The sequence below is a fragment of the Mauremys reevesii genome, linkage group 18 (assembly GCF_016161935.1).
Source record: "Mauremys reevesii isolate NIE-2019 linkage group 18, ASM1616193v1, whole genome shotgun sequence".
In the NCBI taxonomy this organism is placed as follows: domain Eukaryota; kingdom Metazoa; phylum Chordata; order Testudines; family Geoemydidae; genus Mauremys; species Mauremys reevesii.
In genome coordinates, this window is record NC_052640.1 from 28,533,638 (window position 1) to 28,551,230 (window position 17,593).

The following is a 17,593-nucleotide window of genomic DNA, read 5'->3' on the forward strand; positions in this document are numbered from 1 at the left end:
GGCCTTTCCCGACACTGCAGCTGGCAGAGCCCGGGCAGGGAGCAGGAGCCAGAGGCAAGACTTGGGCCCACACTGTCCAGCTTCAGATCATGCCGCACGCCCCGGGGAGGAACTCCAGGGCATGGCCAGGCCAGGCCCCTCTGCAGAGACACTGAGATCTGTCCCGGGGGGCACAGGGTGGTGGTTGGAGGGGAAAGAAAACGGAAGGCCCAATGGCTGAGTCTGCTTGGGGCAAAGGGAGCCTGCAGAAACGGGGATGGGATGGGGTGGACAGGCACCCCCACTGCACCAATGCAACTCCCTCTGACCACCGCAGCCCTGCCCCCCCATACCCCTCCCTCCCCTAGCCTGGGTGCTGCAGCAGCTGGAGGGAGACGCCAGAGTGGCGAGGGCAGCGTGCCAGGGCACGGGAGGCCCCGTTTCCTGACGTCCCATCTCGCAGTAAGCACTGATCCCCACGTCCCTTCCTTCGGGAGGGCTCTGGCTGGGAGCCATGTCCAGCCATTGTCCCCCCCACATACACACAGCCAAGGCGGGGGAGCCACACTGGGCTGCCCAGAGAATGGGGGAGCAGGGGGCACAGTGCAGTGACCAAGCACTGGGCACAGGCTCCCATCAGCGACTGGGCGCCCCAAGGGAGGGCCCTGGGGAGAAGCAGCTCCCCCTTGCCTGGAGCAAACAGGGCCCCCTGCTCCATGAGCCAGAGGAGCCTGGTCAGACGCTGTTTGCAGCCACCGCACTGACCTGCCACAAGACGAGCTCTGACGGCACGCCCAGCAGTGCCCAGCCCAGCGAGCACTGGCACATGCCAGTCCAGCAGGTAGGCCCATGGGAGGGGAGGGGCAGCACCTTCGGTAGTGGACGGGACAGGGAACACTGCAGATTCGGGAGTGGTTGGAGCTGGCGGGGGTGGCTGTGAAGAACCTGGGCTCCCAGCAGCACAGAGCATCCTGGGGCAGCTCAGAGACCTCAGCTCCAGCAACCCTCCAAACCCTGGGCAAAACAGGACCCCCTCAGCCAGCCCACCACACGGGACACCCTGCTGCCGCTCTGGGGAAGGCTGCTCAGACAGGTCTGCAGAGTGCTGCCATGGGCAGCGCCAGCCATGCAGGACGCAGGGCACCGCAGGTTCCACGTGGGCCCAGCGCTCCTGCCTTGCTCTGCACAGGGACTCATCCCCAGGGACCAGCCAGGGACCCCACGGCCAGGCCAGGTGCAGGAAGCCAGGCCCAGGCCTAGCGGGAGAGGGGAGCCCAGAGACCCCCAGCCCCAAGGGGTGGGGACCCAGGAGACCCCAGGAAGCAAGGGCAGCACAGCCAGCTGGGCCCCACACAAGCCGGAGCACCTCTCTGACTGCAGCATGTCAGTGCTGAAGGAGCCACTGGCTCCAGCAGCTACTTCTCATGGAATTTGTTAAAAATAAACTATTTGACCCAAACCAGCTGCTGTTGGAGATGGAGCCTTTGAGGGGTGGGAGCAGCGGTGCCAGCCCCAGCCTGGGCTCCTGCTTCCGCCTCCCCTCCCCCTGAGCACGTGGAGCCAAACAAACCCTGCAGCCCACTGACCAGGCCCAAGGGGAAAGACCCCCAGCGCAGGAAGTGAACCCGCATCCCCCCGCCCCCTGGGGGCAGGCGGCTCCCATCCCGGCAGCCCCAGCCTTTGTCTGTTTCTTGGGGGACTGGGCTAGGGTGGAATTAACATCTCCAGCCATCTGTAGCCTGGGCCCCTTCCCCATCAGCCCCCCAACAGCCAGCTAGGGACACCACTCCATAAACCCCCCGGGGGGAGGCCCCACTCGCCACATGCCACAACCACTCAACAGAGGGTGAATCCCCCAGGTGCCAGCCCAGGAGGCGATGGCCCCAGGCTCCCCCCAGTCCCCACTTCCCTCCTGGCAGCTCCTGCCCTGGTTCCTACTTCCAGCCTGGACAAAGCAGCGGCAGGTTGGGCCCGGATTTCAGCAGCGAGCCGGATCCAGCCCACGTGCGACACTGGTGGGACCATGGTGTGGGTTGGGTCAGCCCCCAGCTGCCCCGTTTCCACAGCCAGAGCGCACCTTGCCATGAAGCGTCATTCCGGGAGGTGCCAGGCCAGCTGGACCCTGCCCCCAAGAAGCCAGTGCCCTTTGGTGCCTCTGGAAGCTCAGGCACCCACAGTGGAGTAAACATTGCCTGCCCCAGACCCCCTGGTGACAAAGTGGGACTGTTCTTAATGTTTCCTCTGAATACTGGGTGGGTGCCTCAGTTTCCCCTCTGCATTTCTTAAGTCTCCAGAGTGCATAAATGGCCGATACTCTGTCTCCTGGGAACAAATGGCTGGGGCCCTTCCCCCCGGCATGGGAATAGCTAAAGGTGAACAAAGAGATCAGGTGACCTCCTGGCCCGGGGGGGAAAAAGACAAAGGCCAGGAAGGAGGGGCTGGAGGGGGTTTCAGTTTGGAACTGGCTGGGGACCGGAAGTGAGGGCAGACGGGATTGTCTGGCTCGCTGGGCCCCAGAATGGACCCGGCTGAGAGGTCCCGTTCTCTGTACCTACAAGCTCTGGTTTAGACCATGTTCCTGTCATCTAATAAACCTCTGTTTTACTGGCTGGCTGAGAGTCACGTCTGACTGCGAAGTGGGGGTGCAGGACCCTCTGGCTTCCCCAGGACCCCGCCTGGGTGGACTCGCTGTGGGAAGCGCACGGAGGGGCACATGCTGAATGCTCCAAGGAGAGACCCAGGAGGTGAAGCCGTGTGAGCTTCTTGCCCTGGGGACAGTCTGCTCCAGGGGAGAGGAGGCTCCCCAAAGTCCTGCCTGGCTTTGTGGGGAGCAGCTCCAGAGCATCACCCAGGGACTCCGTGACACCCCTCCCCACCACTAGGGCGCTCAATGGTGGAGTCCCTAGGGAGCGGCTCTGATGCACCAGGTTGGGGAGCTGGCAGGCACACCGGGGGGTGGGGAGACCAGCCAGCAGGGTGGCTCAGAGCTGCGCCAGATTCTGCTTCCTAGATGCTGAAGCATGAGGTGGAGCTGCTAGTCCTTGCCTGAATCCCAAACACCTGGCCCGGAACGGCTGCACAAACGGCCCACAGCTATCCAGAGCCCGTAGTGCCGGGTGGGAGGGAGAGCGCGGGTCACCAGTGCTCTGCGCCATGCTGCGTGGGGCGCGCTGGCCTGCCAGACACCTTGCCCCTGATCCCCAGAGAACAGGAGGGATTCCCCTCCCCGGAGCTCCCAGCTCAGCCCCACGGTCTGGTGGGGATGGGGTCAGACAGGAGAGCAGGGGGAGGAAAAGGCGGGATGGAAGGGATACCGAGCAGAGATTAACTGGTGTGAGGGGGAGGGGAGATAGCCAGGTACCAGCCACGGGGCCTCTGGTGGGACCAGGTGGCAGAGTCCTGGGCATCCCTCTCCCCTTCACTCACAGGCTGCCCTGGAGCCCAGGGCACGTATGCCAGGGCAGGAGGTGGCATTTTGCTGGCTACAAGGCACCTCCTGGGAGAGCGTCTGAGCCCCAGGGATGTGCCGGTGGGACCCCACTCTGAGACGAGGCTGCCAGAGACAGCAGGGCGCTGAGTGGCACAGGGCTCATGCTGGACTGCCCGATACTCCGGAGAGTGCAAGCATAGCAGGGATACCTGCTCCCTTCTGGAGCCACAAGCATGGTCCCGTCCGGCTCTGAGTGGGGAGCCCCTCCCCTCACATGCTGCCCATCAGCACAGTTGGTATCAGCCATGCTGCAGCTGGTTCTCACACCCTGCAGCAACTGGTGCCTCTTCACCACAGCTGAGAGCAGTCCCCATGGCAGGGCTCTCCCACGGGGGGCTGCAAGCCAGGATCAGGCCCTGCCTCTGGCCCCTGGGGCAGGGAAGCAGCGTCAGACTCCGTGGACCCTGGCAAGGAAAGCGAGTCAGTTCTGGAGAGAGGCGCAGGGAGAACAGCTGGGAAGAGACAGGGCCTCTCACTGCTCCCCTTGGACGGGTGTGCGAGGGAGGGGCAGCTAATGCGGAAATTACCCCTTCCATTCCGGGCCTCCTCCCACCCCTCCTCAGCAGCTGCTCCAGTAAAGGGGGGGCGGAGGGGGACTCCACACTGATTAGCCAGGCCGGTGGCTGCTATCCCCAGGAAGCAGCACCACGCACATTCCCCCGCCAGCCCTAGGTCAGTCATGCAGTGCCACGCACTGCGCTGGCACACGGAGCAGGCAGGAGACACCACATGGAGACACCCACCCCACCCAGCCACAGACCGGAAACCCTGCCTGGCAGCGATACCCTTTCAATCTGCAGGCAGGCTGCGAGGGCTCACGCCTCCCATGAGCCAGCTCCACCGGGGTCTCTTAGATTCACAGCCCGATGCCCCCAACCCCCACGCAGCCCACCAAGGCTGGTACCTTGCCCCTCTCCGCTGCAGACTCTCCCTTTTCCCCACTATCCTGGCCCCGAAGCCAAGTGCCCCTGCCTGCACTCAGCAATCCCACAGAGCCAGGATTCCACCACTGCCCACGCTCCCCCATGGCACTGCCAGGCCAGCTGGCCCAATGGCCCTTTTGGTTCAGAGCCACCCACGCTCCATTGTGGCTATGCAGGCCGGGGGCAATGAGAGACCTCAGCCCCGGGCTGCCACTGGGGCAGTCACCAGAGGCCCTGAGGGATGCGGAGTCAGGCTCCCAGAGGACAGGAGCTTGCGAGGAGCTCTGGGGAGGAAGCTGAGCTCCCTGCCAGGATGGGGGCACAAGCTCTGAGCTCCTCACGCCCTGCCCAGCCCAGCCCAGGGTCGGTGCTCCCGCCTGTCCTCGCCCAGCAGCGCTGAGCCGGACCCTTCACCTCAGGAGAGGCTACGGCGCAGTGCACAGCATCCTGGGCCGGGGGCCGCCTGCCCTCCCCTTGGCAGACCCAGGTGTGCCCTGCCCCGGGGTGAACCCCTAGTGGGCATATGGCAATCGTCAGCAGGCCAAGGCCAAGCCACAGCTCCCCCTCGTGACATCCCACAGCCAGGGCAGGCCGTTCTGCCCCCCGCAACGCCTCTCCCCGCCTAGGGCGCCAGCATACCCAGCCCGGGACAGCCCCTCCCTCTGCCCTTCCATGGCCCAGCCCTGCCTAGTGCCGCTGCCCGCTCCGCAGGGTGAGTGCACCACACCGGGCCCCCCAGGCTCCTCGCTGGAGCTTGTGGGGTGGGAAGCAGGTGCCCTGGCTCTGGGCTTCCTCTCGGGGAAGCCTGGGCCATTCAGAGTCAGAGCAGCGCTAGGCCTAGCAAGGGCTGGCTTGGCGACACGCAAACAGGCGCTATTCCACCCCAGGGCAGGGACTCGACATGCCGAGAGCTGGGCACGGGCTGCCCCTCAGGAACCACCGCCCACAGGGGCGGGCTTGGGTGCTTCCCGCCTCAGCTGCCAGCCTGCAGGGTCGGCTGCCCCCGGCAGCAGGAGCGCTTAGCACACAGACCGACTCCTTCAGCCACCCGCTTCAGTGGGGCGGGGCAGGTCACTCGTGGCAGCAGCGGACCCGGAGCCCTGGGGGGGACGCTGCCAGCAGCACCCGTGGGAGCATAAAGGGGACCTAGACAGGGGCAGCCGCTGGGCTCTGGCTGGCACCTGGCAGCAGATACTCCCCCAGCGAGTCCTGGGCTCTCCCACCCGGGGCTGTCACAAGCCCATGGCTGCCCCCCGAGCCCGAGCCCAGCCAGCCCCCTAGGGACAGAGAGGGCAGCCCTGCCCCTTGTGCAGAGGAAAGGAGGGGCCAGGCAGGCCGGGACCCGCAGAGCGGAGCTGGCCAAGGCAGCGGGTAGCTCGTGCAGAGCTCAGACACATGGGAGACCCCGAAGCCTAGGCAGGGGCTTCCCTGTGCAGCACCAGCAAGGACGTTCTGGGGGAGGGGAGGAGGGGAGGTGGACCCCCTGCATTTGCCATGCAGAGAGAGTGGGGGGCACCCCCCCAGCAGTTCCAGCCCCTCCCCCTCCCATCCACCAAAGCAGCCTCCACCTGCAGCCTCTGGAAAGGCCCCGGCGGCTGAGCTGAACCAGCCTGGTGTCTGCCTGATCAGCCCTCTCCAAACGCTGCCTCGAGGTCCCGGCCGTCAGCACCCGGCCTTACCCGGCGCCGAGCGGCTCTCCGGCCCCCAAGCCTCCGGGCAGGAAGAGGGGGCGCGGCCACACCAAGCTCAAGGCTCCTACCACGGCTCCAGCCAGTGCAGATGGGCCACCAGCCCTGCCACTGTGGTGTGCAGACCTGCTTGGGGTGGGGGGGCGGCCACTGCCCAGGGCCCTGTCTGCAGTGCCACTGCTGGGGGGGGACGCCCACCCCGAGGCAGCAAACCCGCCCCCACAGCCGGAGGAGCCCCAGCCCCCTTGAAGGGCTCAGCTGCAGGACGCTGCTTCCCAGGAGAAGGGAAATCCGGGGGTGGGGTGGGGGGAGGCCTGGGGAAATCAGATGGACTCTCCCCAAGGCAAGGCAGCGGCACTGCCGGCTAGCCGTGGGCGACAGGCCCAGCACCCCACTGTGCCAGATGAGCCCTCAGCCCTGTGGACCTTCCAGCTGCTCCCAATGAGACCCCCAGGCTGTGACCAGCTGCTGAGCGAGCACCACGGCCCCCTCCCACCCTGTCCCACTGGATGCGGGCACAGGCCTGCCCAGCCCCCAGCATGGCAGCTCTCCGAGGGGACCGGTATCACTGTGCACAGCAGCGCAGGGAGGGGGGCAGAGTGGGGACGGTGGGAGGGGACATGGTCGTGGTGCGGCCAGGAGGTGCCCCAAGTCCCCACCTTTTGGCACTGCAGCTCCTCATCGGAGCAGGAAGGAGGGAACCCCTCCCCCGGCCTGCCCCCCGCAGCGTGCCTCCCTCCCTCCCCCATCCTGCTGACAGCGCTTGGCCCCGGCCTCATTTCCTGGACAATGGGTCACATTTGCCTTCGTTGTCAGCGCCGTTTCCTGGCCGCCCCACGTCCCCCGGGCATGCAGGAAGGGCAGAGGGCAGGTCGCGCTGGCCTGCTGGGAGCAGGCCCGCCTGAATCAACATGGCTGGCACACACGCTCCCAGAGCCGAGGGCCAGGAGCTCCCGCGCCCCTTCCCTGCTGAGACACGGCCTGCAGCCCACACCACTGCCCCACATGGCGTCCTCGCCCAGCACGCGGGCCAGGACCCCGGCCAGCCAGGCGGAATGGCAGGCATCATGTTCGCCCAGCGAGGGGGCCAGGACCCCAGCCAGCCAGGGAGAGCGGCATGCGTCATGCTCGCCCAACGCTGGCAGTTCTCCGGCCCCACAGCTGGCAGTTCTCCAGTCGCAGCTGCACCCCTCAGCCTAATGTTTCTTGGGGGAGCAGCCCAGCCAGAGACCAGGCTTCTCTTCCAATATTGGGCCTCTGGGGCCCTCTCGCTCCCAGCCAGCCAGCCGGGATGGGGGAGAACGGAGAAAGGGAGAGAAGCCAGCCAGGGTCTCCAGCTCTGCGCTGGCTCTAGAGGGCTCTGCTCTGCGCTTGGTTCCCTGGACAGCATTCCCTCTGCGGAGGAGAGATTACAACAGAGCAGGGGAAGCATCCACATCTCTAACCCACGTCAGCACCGAGCCCAAGGCAGGGAAAACAAACAGCCCTCGATGCTCTGCGGCCAGCAGCGCAGGGAAACAAATGTACTGGAAACCACAGCCTGAGCCGATCGGCAGGGAAAGGACTGAACGTCCCACCCCGCTCAGCTCAGGTCGTGCCAGAGGCCCTCGTGCACACACACCCCTGCCAGGCAATAAATTAACGGTTACGAGCTAACGCCTGCCTAGCGAAACATACAATGCAGCCTTGTAAACAGGGCTCCAGCAAGTCACGGGTGGGCGGCTTCCTTGGCAGTGCCAGAGCCCCCTGCCATTCACAGGCCTCTCCCCAGCACCTTGTCCCATTTATAGGCAGCTGCAGCTAGGAAGCTATAATTACCTCCAAAGCCGCACGGCTTTGGGGGCAGGCAGAGGACCGGAGGGAGCCAGCACAGAATGGAGAGAGGGGCACCAAGGAGCCAGACACTGGGCACACGGACGGACTGACTGAGCAGACAGAGCTCCGGACAGTAGTCGGGTGCACTTCACTCACGGCCTGCACCTCTAAAGGCGCTCCAGACCACTTGTCTCTAGGAACATACACCCCAGCCCCAGGCAGCCATCTCTGGGGTGGGTCATGGCAGCTGTTTAACAGCACATAACACTGCACAACAGTTCAAAGGAAGGACTGCAGGTGGGTGGGGGAGGGGGATCAGTGGGAAAGCAAGAGCCAGGGTTGGGAGAGGGCTTGAGGGAAGGTAAAGCGAGGATCCAAAGTGGGCGGGGGGGGGTGGCATCGTGAAGAAACAGGTGGACCCTGCACCTGCACCCCTCCAGCCCTGGCCCCCCCTTCGTCTGGCCCCAGCTGAGAGGGGATTTGCATTCTGCCTCTCTAATGAGCCAGACTGGAATGTGGAGAGGCCGGGAGGGGGGCGCATGCCCCAGCTTTGGGTCCACCGGGTCCAGAGGGGGCTCAGCACAGCTTAACAGGCTGGGCTGGAGTCCATGGATGCACCCGGCTGCGTGCGAGAGGTGGGGGTATCCATGCGACAGCGCGGGCCCCTCTGCCCCAGGCCTTGTGTGCCAGGGGTGCAAGTCTCCCCCTCTCTCTGGGAGGATTTTACTCCATGTTCCTCAGACACATTTACAATCCCCCTCATCGCACCGTAGCCCTGCCGGGGGGCTACCCAGATCCCCACAGCTGGGGTTGCCAGGGCAAGCTCTCAGGGCTGGTGCCACCCCATGCAGGCCGCAGGACCTGGGGGCTCTGTCTCCCCCATGATCAGGCTTGGCCACACTTCCCTTATTGCCGCATGGGCTGAGTCAGCCCCAGGAGCCTGCCTGGCTCCCTTTCAGAAGAGGAGGCAGCAGTGTGAACATTCAAACCAGCCAATCAGCTACCAGCTGGGCCAGGGCAGCGCCACCCTGGGCAGAGCTCAGCACCAGGGAGCCTGGCACACACCCAGCTCGGGGGCGGGAAGGTTCCCAGCGAGCCAGCCAGGTGAGCCCCGAGACAGGCAGCGCCTGCACAGGACAGGAGCTGACTCTGCAGAGATCACTAGCCCCCCCACCCACACGGTGCCCCCTAAGAACTGGCCAGCCCCCCACCCCATGGCAAACCCCTCAGGAAAGCAGAAAGGGCGGGAGGGAGCGAGAACCCATTGGTTTAAAGGGAGCTAGGGCTGGGAAGGGGGAAGCAGAGGGGAGCAGAGGCGTCTGGGCGTGGAGAGGGGAGGAAGTGCAGGGAGAGGCAGGCAGTTTCTCCTTATATGGGCTAATCCTCTCCCAGCACGGCAAAGCCAAAAGCCAGCAGAAAAATCCCTCCTCCCATGCCAGCTTGGAAGGGGCCTCTCCCAGCCACCCACGGCAGAGCACAGGGCTAGGGACAGCCCCTGGGCAGGGGGCTCCCCCCCACAGCCAGGGATGGGGATCCTAGCCCTCTCCAGCCCCACGGGGGAGACAGGGTGAGAGTGACACGCATCAGAGAAACCCATTCACCACTCCCCTTCCCCACAACGCCTGGGCCCAGCCCCTGCTGCTCTGCCTACATGCCCCATCCAGCACGCACAGCAGCCACCGCCAGGCCGGACGAGGTGACAATCCGCATTGTGGGGGGAGCAGCTGGGCCGAGTAGCCCCTGGAGGGGCAGAGAGGGGGAGAGACTGCCATCGCTGGATCCCAGCCATGCTTCTCCCCCTCCGAGCACACCCTCCAGCTGCTCCATCACTGACTGAGTCAAGCCCCTGGCTCCCCAGGGCATGAGGAGAATTCAAGGGGAAAACTGAGGCACAGAGGGGTTTCTGGCAAAGCTAGGGCACCTGTGGTCTACGCTAGGCAACAGAAATAAAGCCCCTCTCTGTCGTGGCCTCGGCGAGGGCTCCGCACCCTCAGAACAGGTCAAGCTGGGGGCCCCGGCTCTTCTGTTCGCCCTCCAAGCGCAAAGAAGGGCAGGGCCCGAGCGACAGCCCAGCACCGGGCTCTAGCAGGGCAGACGCTCTCCTCACAGGGCCACTCAGCCAGACCGCAGCAGAGTCCACGGGAGACTCCAGGGCCTTGGTCACAAGAACCAGGCGCCAGGACAGATGCACCTGGAGACCCGTCAGCAAGCAACCCAAAGAAGAGCTCAGCGAGGGCCATGGGCCCCAAGGGGGCAGTCGGGCGCTGGACAGGGGACGGTCATGGGACTGTGCTGGAGACAAGATAAGGCCCCCAAACAGCCATCCAGCACCAGCTGCTGTCGCTGGGGAGTGCCTGCCCCACAGCAGGGCCCCACACAGGGCAAGGGGCTCCCATGCAAGCCAGGCCTCACATGCGGGTCCCTCTCATGCCCTCCCACCTCCCCACACTGCTGCCCTTCCCAGTAACCCTCCAACAGCTGCCACGGCCTGCCCCAACGCCGTCCCCTGCAGAGCTCCCCTCCTCCGGGCATCACCCGGAAAGCGCCCTCCTCCATGGAGCCCGTCTGACTGCAATCGCTCCCCTGGCACGGGGCAGGCCTGCTGCTCTCCCGACAGCCGGGTGAGCGCCTGGTGCCTTCCCAGCACAGCCCCACTCCTACCTAGCAAACCGGGTGCTTCAGTTCGCCCCAGGGCTGCTCCCTCCACCGAGACTCTGCTTCAGCGGAGTGTCACACAGCCCAGGCTGTGCCCCCGCCCCATTCTCCCCCCCAGCGCAGGCTGCGCCTCTGTGCCCATGTCCCCTTCCCCCTCTCAGCACAGGCTGCAACACTGGCCTCATCCTGAGCTCACCTTCTGCACCCACACCTCCACCTCGGCCGCACTGCTCAGTACACCACAGCACCTGCTCCCCCTCCACCGAGGCCCATCTCCTCCAGCCTGGACTACTGAGCCCCCCCCCCCCCCCCCAGCTTGCTGCACTGAGAGGATCAGTCTCACCCTCCAGCCACACCCCGGACTCCCCACAGGATCTCTCACTCCAGCTGGCTGCTCTGTCTGCTGTCCAGTGCCTTCCCCTCTGCTGATCTAGCTTCCTCCATCCCTTCACGTCAGCACCCCGCCGTGGGGGCGACAGCCTTCTTCTCTGCAGCTCCCCGCACTGCCGCTCTCGCTGCCCTCTGCCCCCGCCGAGCCTCGGGGGGGGGGGGGGGCAGTCCACTCCCCGCTGCCAAGCCTGGGGGGGGTCAGTCCACTCTCCCCTGCCATGCCTGGGGGGGGGTCGGCCCCCACATTGCCACCCAGAGCACACTCCCAAGGGCTGGCTCCCAGACACATGCAGGATGGACAGGCCAAGCACCGGGGGTGCCAGGTCTCCAGGGGGTGCCAGGTCTCCAGTCCTTGCTGCCTGCTGAGACGGGACAGTTCCTCCCAGGCTGACTCAGCTTCCTGCCGTTAACCATTTCCCAGGATTACTGACACGGCACCTCGGTCACCAACAGTTTGGCCTTTGGAGCGCGGGAGCCAAACCCTCCTGCTAGGGGCCAGCAGCCAAGATGGGGGAGGGGGTGGTTAGCAGTCCAGCTGTGCCTGGCCCCACAGCAGAGAGGGCAGCATGGGGCCTTTGGGGCCTCCCCCAGAACCCAGGGCCCTAGCTGCAGGCCTCCGACCCCACGACAGCCCCAGTGCGTCACTGGGTGATAGGCCACCAATTGGCCGCAGGCCCCATCTCCAGTGCAGTCCATCGTTAACCCCCCGCTGAGCTGCTCTGCAGGGCGGGGCGGGGCAGGACTGCCCACTGGAGGGTGTCTTGGTGGGGAGGGAGGGGGGAAATCTAGCCTCCCTGCTGAGGACAGCACAGCCCAGCAACACAGGCTGCAGCTCCTGCCCGACCTCGGCCCCAGCGGTGTGCTCCGGAGCAGACCGCTGGCTGGCACCCACTCACCCTGGGGTTGGGAGCTCTCTGACCACTCCAGCAGGCAGGACACACTGAGCAGGGAGGGGGCCTAGGGTGGGGGTTATTACTGCGGGGAGGACTGCAGACGCCTTGCCCCGGGACCCAGGGTCTGTCCAGCAGGCCGGGTGAGAAACAGGGCAGAGGAGGACGTGCTTCTGCCGAAGGAGCCAGTGGCCCTGGAGCTCCCTGCTGCTGGGCACAGCAAGTGGGTGGCGAAAGGAGGGGGATGGAAGGTTTCTGCCCCAGCCGGCGGGGTCCCTTCCGCAGGCACACTAAGCAACACAACACACGCGCCAGGGAGGGAGCTGGAGCAGATGGGGCGCGCTGGCTGCTCCAGGGCAGAAGCCCTGCAGAGAGGGGGCAGAGCGCTTCCTGCTGTGACTGGCTTCTAGCAGCAGAGAGCAGGTGTCAGGTGCAGGGCAGGGCCACCTGAGCGGGCAGGAGACAGAGACCGGAGCCAGAGAAGCACAAGGCAGGTGACAAGCAACAGCATTAACACCTGTCCCTGGCAGCAGGAGCCCAGGCTCAGCTGAGCAGGGCCAGGCGATGGGGCAAGGGCAGAGTGCGTCTGGGGCAGCGTGCGGAAGGGACTGATGCACGCCAAGGCCAGGGATATGGTCAGCAGCAACAGGACAGTGAGCTTGCCAGAGCTATGACGGAGCCCCACCGTGCCAGGCACAGAGCTGGGGAGTGGCACCCCCTCTCCCCTTCCAGTGCCAGAACAAGGGGGTCGGGCCCCCACGGGGCCATCACTTAGGGCGTGGCAGAGCCCTGCTTCCTCAGAGAGCGCGCACTAACCCTGCTGCTCACTGGGCACCCACCGCCCTCTCTGCCTATGGATGTGCCCCATCGTCAGGCACTGGTTGGGGGGGCTCAGCAGGGGCGGGAGCTGATCCCCCAGGGTCCCTGTGCCCCTCATGGGATCAAGCAGCAGCAGCCACCTCAGGAGGTTTGGGCCAACACGCTTCGGCGCTCCCCACCTCACTCAGCCCCGTGGGGAAGAAAGCCGCAAAGAGCCCTCGTGAGAGCAGTGGCTGGAGCCCAACGCATCTGGCTCAGTGGGGAGCACTCGCAGTCCCAGACAGGGAAGGGACCCGAGCCCCCCTTAGCCAAGCAGCCAGGGGCGCAGGGCGGGCACTCACACAGGGCGCTCCCAGGGGTCAGTCACTGTTCTCTCCAGGCACTGGTGTGATGGACAACAGGCCCTGCAGCCAGCGACCGGCTCCAAACGCAGGCCCCACGGTATGGAGCATCCCCAGGCTCAGGGACCTGGCCAGCCCAGGCCACTCCACTAGACTTGCCCCGTCTCATTGCCCCCACCCCACACAGCAGTGGGCTAGGAACGCTCACCCTTCTGTTATGCCCAGGCCTGAGTACAAACTAGCACTGCTCAGCTTCAGCCATGGTCACGCCATTCCCAGGCCCAGACCTGGCCCAGGGGGTCTCTGGGGAGCAGGCAGAGACGTTTTACCTCCTGAGTTACAAACAAGCAGCTCCCAACCCCTCTGGCTGCGCCAGCCAAGCTCACCCGAGCGCATGCCCATAGCGCACAGCAGGCACCGAGCAAGCCAGCAGCTAGGAAACCAGTTTCAAAGAAAGTGTAGACAGGGCCTAACAGCCACAGCATTGAGCTGCCTCCACCATGGGAGAGAACTGGTCTCAACCCAGATCCCAAACTGTGCCAGAGCCTAGGTGCACAAACGTCCCATTTACACTGCAAGACCAAAGCATGGCAGGGCTGTACCTGAGTCCCCCCAGCCCAGCAACAGTTACAGTGTAAACAGAAACAGAGCCACAACCCATGTGGGCAGGGCCTTCCTCTGGCAGCAGCAGGCTGGCCATACGTCCTCCCCAGGTTGTGCTCTGGAGATTACAGGAATTGTTTCCATTTCTTTGTCCCATCCCGATTACAGCTGAACACCTGACACATACTCCCAGGCACCCAGCCCCAGCGCTCAGCCAACCACCATAGGCTCCAGCTGCCAGTGCCACGCTATCCGGGGAAAGGCTCCAGCAGAAAGGTAAATTTGGCAGCGGTTTCTCTTTTCTTTCAGCAGGGAAGGTCTGAGCACTCTGCGGAGAGGACACCACCAAGGTCAGGATACACACACACACATTCCCACGGGGCTGCACCTCAGGAGGGACTCACCAGTTTCCGGAGGGCTCCCTCATCCATGCTCAGGAGGTTCTCTTCAGACATGCTTGCCTCCCTTCACTCCGAATGCAGGCCTGGTCTCAGTCTCTGCACTGCTCTGGGCCGCTCTCAGGGCGGGATGCTGCGTGGAAGTGAGCAGATGGGAGCAGGCCGTAGGGCTGGGCTCAGGCCCCGTGCTGTACTGGGACTGCCAGCTCACAGAAGGAATTCTGCAAAGGAACAGATTGCAGCTTCGCTGACATGCCTGCAAAGGGATTCCTGGATTTATTAAACCTCTGCTGAAAGGCAAATGGGATCAACCTACAGCTGTTTCACTGGCTGCTAATTCCAGTGTTGGAAACAGAGTCACTCTGAAAGTGAACCACAGCCTACTCCAAGTTCATCACCCACACGCTATGCTCTGCCAGAGGCAGAGCCTGAGCTAAATGCACCCGTCCCACTCACACAAGGCTTCCGACTACTTCTCCAGCACTGCACCCCATGTTCATGCCTCCAGATCTGCCAGCACCCCTTAACCTCGCTCCCTCCCTAGTTTGTTTATCCAGAGACACCATCCGCCCACATCTCCCCACCCAACACACACCTACTTTTTGATCAGGAAGAGAGAGATTCCCCAAATGCAGTTTGATCTTATTAAAACCAAAATAAGAGACATTCCACCTCAGAGAGGTACAATATTTGGGCATAAAGAACTACAACCAGAAAGGGAAGTGGCCAATCATATCAGTTACCCCCCGTTTATTATTGCGGCTTGGCTGGTCCGAGCATACCCACCCTTTTAGCACCGGCCAATTCCCCCAGCCCTGCCCGTTGTAGTTGTTGCCCTCAGAGTTTAGTGCTGGTGAAAGTCATCAGGCTACTAGACAAAGTGGAGGACTCTGCTCTGGGGCGACAGGGAGCCCATCCCATCCATGGCCTCTCCGCTGAGCCAACTCGGGTCACCAGCTAGCCCCAGCTGTGAGATGGGGATTTGTCCACAGGCGACTGGCCGAGCTCATGTCACATAAACCACCAAATAGCCATTAGCCGCTTTCAGGCACGGCTTGTCTCAGGTCCAGATAAACTAGCCCTGTGAGAAAGGTTGTACAGCCGACACCCCCACTCCTACCAGGTCCTACGCTGGCATTGGCCGGGGTCCCAGATTCCCCTAATGCACATTGGCGCTAGGTTCGTCCCCCCCGAATGGACTAAAGGAAGTAGGATCTGCCAACCCAGATCAGACGAGTCGCTCCCCTCGGGCAGTAGGCACTACCGGACGCTTGAAGGAAGGGAAGGAAAAAGCCCCAGGGCACAGCTCTGGAATAGTTCGCCCCAGGGAGCCAGGGCTTGGTTTAAATGAGAGACTTTCCCAACTTTGGGGTTTGTTTGGGTTGGGGGGAGGGGTTGCTCAGCGTCTTTCCCTCCCCTCTTTAATCTGGATTAGCACACAGCACCCCAATCCAGATTTGGCAGTCTCCCCAACTGTACAATCCAGATTAGAGACCACCCTTGCATTAGCCAGAGCCACTAATTCCTTTACCGGATCAGAGAGCACCGCCCCCCTCCTCAACTAGGAATGGCCCACACTGGCCGCTGCCCCTCCAAACCCTCGATCCGGATTAGCCAGCGCCTGCCTCCCCTCTAATCCGGAGCGCTGCCCCGCGCACCTCACGTAACGTTGCTTCGGCCAGGCCATGAGCCCCGGCTACGTCCCGGCTCCGCTCCGCTCCTGCCGCAGCTGGGACTGAGCGGCGCCCGCCGCGCCAGCCCCCAACCCCCGCCTGCTAGCCCCGCCCACACACCCACTCCCACCAGTCACCAGGCGCGGACCGCCCAATCCGGCTCACCCTGCTTTCCCATTGGCTCGTTTCAATTCGTTGACCTCCCCGCCCCGTGGCCAGAACCCCGCCTCGCCCGCGGCATTCTGGGGCGTGTAGTTCTGAGGGGCGCGGGGCGGGGCTAGGGAGATGCCCGTGCCTGGGGGTTGCGGGGCGGAGCACGCTGTACTGTATAGGGAATGGATGTGGGGGGCTGAGCCCGCACTGTGGGGAGCGCATGGGGGAGCTGGTGTGCTGGGGGCGGAGCCTGTGCGGAGGTGGGGCCGCCTGTGCTGGGGGGGCTGCTGTTCTGGGGTGGGGGTAAGGCTGTGCTGGGGGTATTGCTGTTCTGGGGCAGAGCCTGTGCTGGGGGTGCTGCTGTTCTGGGGGGGCAGAGCCTGTGCTGGGGGGGCTGCTGTTCTCGGGGCAGAGCCTGTGCTGTGGGGGCTGCTGTTCTGGGGGGGGGCAGAGCATGTGCTGGGGGCTGCTGTTCTGGGGCGGGGGGGGCAGAGCCTGTGCTGGGGGGGCTGCTGTTCTGGGGCAGGGGGGCAGAGCCTGTGCTGGGGGGGGGCAGAGCCTGTGCTGGGGGGGCTGCCTGTTCTGGGGGTGGAACCAGTGCTGGGGTGGGGCTGCCTATTCTGGGGCCTGAGCCCACACTCGCTGCTGCTGACACCCACTGCCCCACTATCTCCCGGACTTGTTGCCACTCCTCTCCATGTCGCTTTACTGCTGCCCCCTACTCCACTCCCCAGATGCCTTGTCTTTGCCTTTCATCCCTGCCTAGCCTATCCCTGTCCTCCATATTGTCTCTTACCCAGCCACACCTCTCATGCCACCCTCCGGCACCCATTGGCACGTTCCCCACCATGCCATCGTGCTCTCTCCCAGGCTGCCCATGTGTGCGGGAGGAGCTCCCTGAAAACACCCACAACGCCACTCCTTGAAATCACTCTTTAACAGCCATCTCTGCGTGATGCCTATGAACCCCATGCTGATGGCTAGACAGCTGGGGGGGCTGCGCTCGGCAGCGGGGAGCACTGGGAAATGGCATGCAAAGGCTCCCATTTGATGGTCTCTGTGTGTGTGACCAGGGGTTGATGCTCTCCCAGGAGAAGAGGCCTGATGGGGTGGAACCTGTAGTTTTTGTGCTGGGCTGCCACACCACATCACAGCCCACTAAGGGGGAGAAGAGCCGGCCCTTCTGTCTGGTGGGCATGACGTGGTGTTGGGGCCCGGATACCACAGTGATGTGAGCAGTACAAATTGCGAGAATCCAAACAGCCAGCCAAGGACAGAACCAAAGAGGAGCAGGTTCAAAGGCAGCAGGGGAAGAAGGGGGGTTATTACTGGCCCAGCACAGGCGGATGCTGTAGAAGATGCCAAAAGTCAATGAGAAATGTTGCAACAAATCTGTGGCCCCTCAAGACTTCATTGTGCTGCACTAGTCATTTGAAATCACAGAGCTACAGCCAGGTATAGAACTCTGCTCCTTCTACCCCTTCTGTATAAGCTAAAGGAGAATCTCCAGCAGCTGTTAGTAAAACAGGGATCATGACACACAGCTGGGGAGCTCTGATTCTACCAATAGAAGGCAGGGGAGGGGAGGGGGCAGGTGCATGCCTTGGCTAATTGGGTAATTATAGCACTTTAGTAGCTTGTTAGGTGTTGGGTGTGTTTAAAAACACTAATTAATGCAGTGAGGTCTCAGTGCCAGAAGAGGAAGCAGTGGTCTGGGGATATCAGTGATTCACTGAAAGTCACGTGCTGAGCCAGGGGCACGAGGCAAGTACACCT

General features: G+C 63.7%; 1 protein-coding gene across 4 annotated transcripts in view; it reads right to left on the reverse strand.

Moving 5' to 3' along the window:
• Positions 1–15,755, reverse strand: part of SMTN (smoothelin) — a 52,833-nt gene extending 37,078 nt beyond the window's left edge. For all 4 annotated transcript variants that reach the window (XM_039504410.1, XM_039504411.1, XM_039504408.1 and 1 more), the window contains exons 1-2: positions 15,650–15,755; positions 13,998–14,212 (exon numbers count right to left, since the gene is read on the reverse strand). In XM_039504410.1, coding sequence (XP_039360344.1) covers positions 13,998–14,048 — 51 coding nt within the window. In that variant the 5' untranslated portion in view covers positions 14,049–14,212; positions 15,650–15,755. The remainder of the gene's footprint in view (positions 1–13,997; positions 14,213–15,649) is intronic.
• Between the last annotated feature and the right edge of the window lie 1,838 nt (positions 15,756–17,593).